Consider the following 2673-nt stretch of genomic DNA (forward strand, 5'->3'; position numbering starts at 1 on the left):
TTCAAACAAAAATCTATTCCTTTATCGACATTGAACCAAGTTTCAGTGATGGCTATAACACTAAAGGGGCGAGAAAATTGTTGCAAATAGTCCTTAATGAAATCAAAATTAGAGTACATACTTCTGCTGTTAAAGTGAATTAATGAGAGCTTCCCGTCTAGGTTAATTTCTTTTTCATATTGTTCCTGAGTGAAATAATTACAATTTTTAACAAAAGTAGAGAGAAAGTTACTTTCAGAATCTATTTCTGGATCTATTATATTATGCTCCTTATATTCACAATCTAGATCAATTACTTTCTGTTGAAGAACTAATTTCAACGTGTCCATGTCATTTCCTGGTGTAATTGATACATTGGTGTCAGTTATACTTGTCCAGATCCTCCATGTTCCTCACTATCAGTACTTTTGCCTCTTCTGGTGTCCCGTTTAGCTTAATGAAAATCTTACAGTTTGTTACCCATGTATGTTGTATTTTACCATTCTTCTTCAGTTGCCTTGCCTTCCTCGCGATGTCTGCGTTTTTTCGTGTCAGATGCTCATTAATGAAAACGTCCGTGCCTTTCAGTTTGCGTCCTTGTTTCAGCAGTGCGACCTTGTTCTTCCGATTGACAAATCTCATAATGATGGCCGGCAGTCTGTCACTCCTCCTGGGCAGTGAGTGACATGCTTCTATGTGCTCCAGGTCCATCTCTATCCCCTTGCTTTGGAGGAAGGACGCCACCTTGCTAAAGCATATAGTTAGGGCTGGACCAGGTGACCCTGAATCCTCCCTTAGTTATGCTGCAATAGACGTAGGCTGCCGGGGATTCCCATGATGCATTGAGTTTTTCCTTTCCAGTCACCTTTCTCACTCACTATGTGTTAATAGACCTCTCTGCACTGAATCATATCTGTTATTAACCTCTGTCTCTCTTCCACAGCATGTCTTTATCCCGTCTTCCTTCTCTCACCCCAACCAATCACAGCAGATGGCCCCGCCCCTCCCTGAGCCTGGTTCTGCTGGAGGTTTCTTCCTGTTAAAAGGGAGTTTTTCCTTCCCACTGTCGCCAAAGTGCTGCTCATAGGGGGTCATATGATTGTTGGGTTTTTCTCTGTATCTATGAAGCGCCTTGAGGCGACTTTTGTTGTGATTTGGCGCTATATAAATATATATATATACACAGTATATATATATAAATAAAATTGAATTGTGTTGATCGGTCATCCAGGAAACAGTCCTTCAGACCAATGTCTAATCAGAGCCCTGAAGCTGCGGCTCACCTTGTTGAGTAGCTTTTATGATCGTGTTCATAATGACAGGTCAACACGAGGCGCCATCATGTGGTACAAACGTTTTATTAGGGGACGCCGGCTGACTTGACAGAGGAGCTTATTAACATGAGCAGAAACATCTGGAAGGCTTCACAGAGGCCTGTTTACAAACAAACAGCTGTTACAGTAAACAACAACAACAGCTGAGTCTGATCACAGCTGCAGCTGCCAGGTAAACTTCCTGTTTCAGGTGTGCTCGGCTTCATTCTGTGTGGGGGCGTGGCTTCGCTGCTTGAGTGAAGCCTTTGGCAGAGACATCCTGTGTGACCCTGTGGGTGACAGCCAATCAGAGCCAGAGGCGTGTCTTCATGTTGAGGCTTTAATGAGTTTTTAAATAAAACAGAAAAACAGCAGAAATCATAGAAAAATAAAAAAGGCAACTTTTACCCACAATGCACTGCAGGAGGTCTTTACACTTTATATCTACAGGTTACTCCTCAGGCTGAAGGCTCGTCTCCTCCTCCTGCTGCTCCTGCTGTTTCTCCTCCCCCTCCCCCCCTGCTGCTGTTAACCCCTCCTCCTCTCCTGTGGAGGTGGGGGAGGTGTTCTCCCCATCGTAGATGATGTCCTCGGGGTTTGGAGCAGGAGGACAGAACTCCTCCTCGGGGAGAATCTTCAGGAAAATCGACTCAGCCTGAAAACAAAGAATCACACGCAAACATTACAGGAAGCGCCTGCAGTTCCTCTAACGTTCCAGCGGGGGCAGCACCGAGTCAACCCCACAGACTCCCATGTTAAAATGAACATGCTTACAGCCTGATACACAGCTAACCCTATATTTATATATGCGTCTCTGGAAGCTAGCTAGCTGATAATCTAGCAAGCAGGCGTGTGTGCGTGTTTGCCCCTCCCCCGACACACAGCTGCGTGAACAAAGAGAAACTTTTATTCATCAAACACGACCTGAAGGAGGACCACGGCCTGAAAGGTACATCTCACCTGTTTGATGGCGTGTTCGTGTCCCAGAGCGCCATCTGGGCCGGAGCACACGTACACGTTAGACGGGAGGTCGTGACCTTCAGGCTCCACCCCGGAACCGTCGGCCATGTTGAAGTACAGACACCAAAGGACAGCTGGACGGTTTTCTGCAGACGGACATAATTAGATGAAAAAGTTCAGATGATAGAAGAAAAAAACGCCGCCACAGCACGTTTCACTAACGTGTCACAGCAGAAGAACACGAGTCGGGATGTTTTCAAAGGAAATGAAATGTTATAATGTAGACCAGGGGTGGGCAGCTCCACGCCTCGAGGGCCTGCAGGTTTTAGATCGCACCCTGGGTCAACACACCTGAATCACATGGTTAGTTCATTACCAGGCCTCTGGAGAACTTCAAGACATGTTGAGGAGTCATTTAGCC

At 45.8% G+C, this 2673-nt stretch overlaps 1 protein-coding gene across 1 annotated transcript in view; it reads right to left on the reverse strand.

Moving 5' to 3' along the window:
* Positions 1 to 1318: 1318 nt before the first annotated feature.
* The window catches only part of LOC113030993 (rab proteins geranylgeranyltransferase component A 2-like), a 15114-nt gene continuing 13759 nt past the window's right edge, over positions 1319 to 2673 (reverse strand). Inside the window, exons 8-10 of the mRNA XM_026182810.1 lie at positions 2253 to 2398; positions 1705 to 1947; positions 1319 to 1582 (exon numbers count right to left, since the gene is read on the reverse strand). Of these exons, the coding sequence (XP_026038595.1) occupies positions 1744 to 1947; positions 2253 to 2398 (350 nt within the window). The 3' untranslated portion in view covers positions 1319 to 1582; positions 1705 to 1743. The remainder of the gene's footprint in view (positions 1583 to 1704; positions 1948 to 2252; positions 2399 to 2673) is intronic.

The sequence above is a fragment of the Astatotilapia calliptera genome, chromosome 10 (assembly GCF_900246225.1).
Source record: "Astatotilapia calliptera chromosome 10, fAstCal1.2, whole genome shotgun sequence".
Taxonomy (NCBI): domain Eukaryota; kingdom Metazoa; phylum Chordata; class Actinopteri; order Cichliformes; family Cichlidae; genus Astatotilapia; species Astatotilapia calliptera.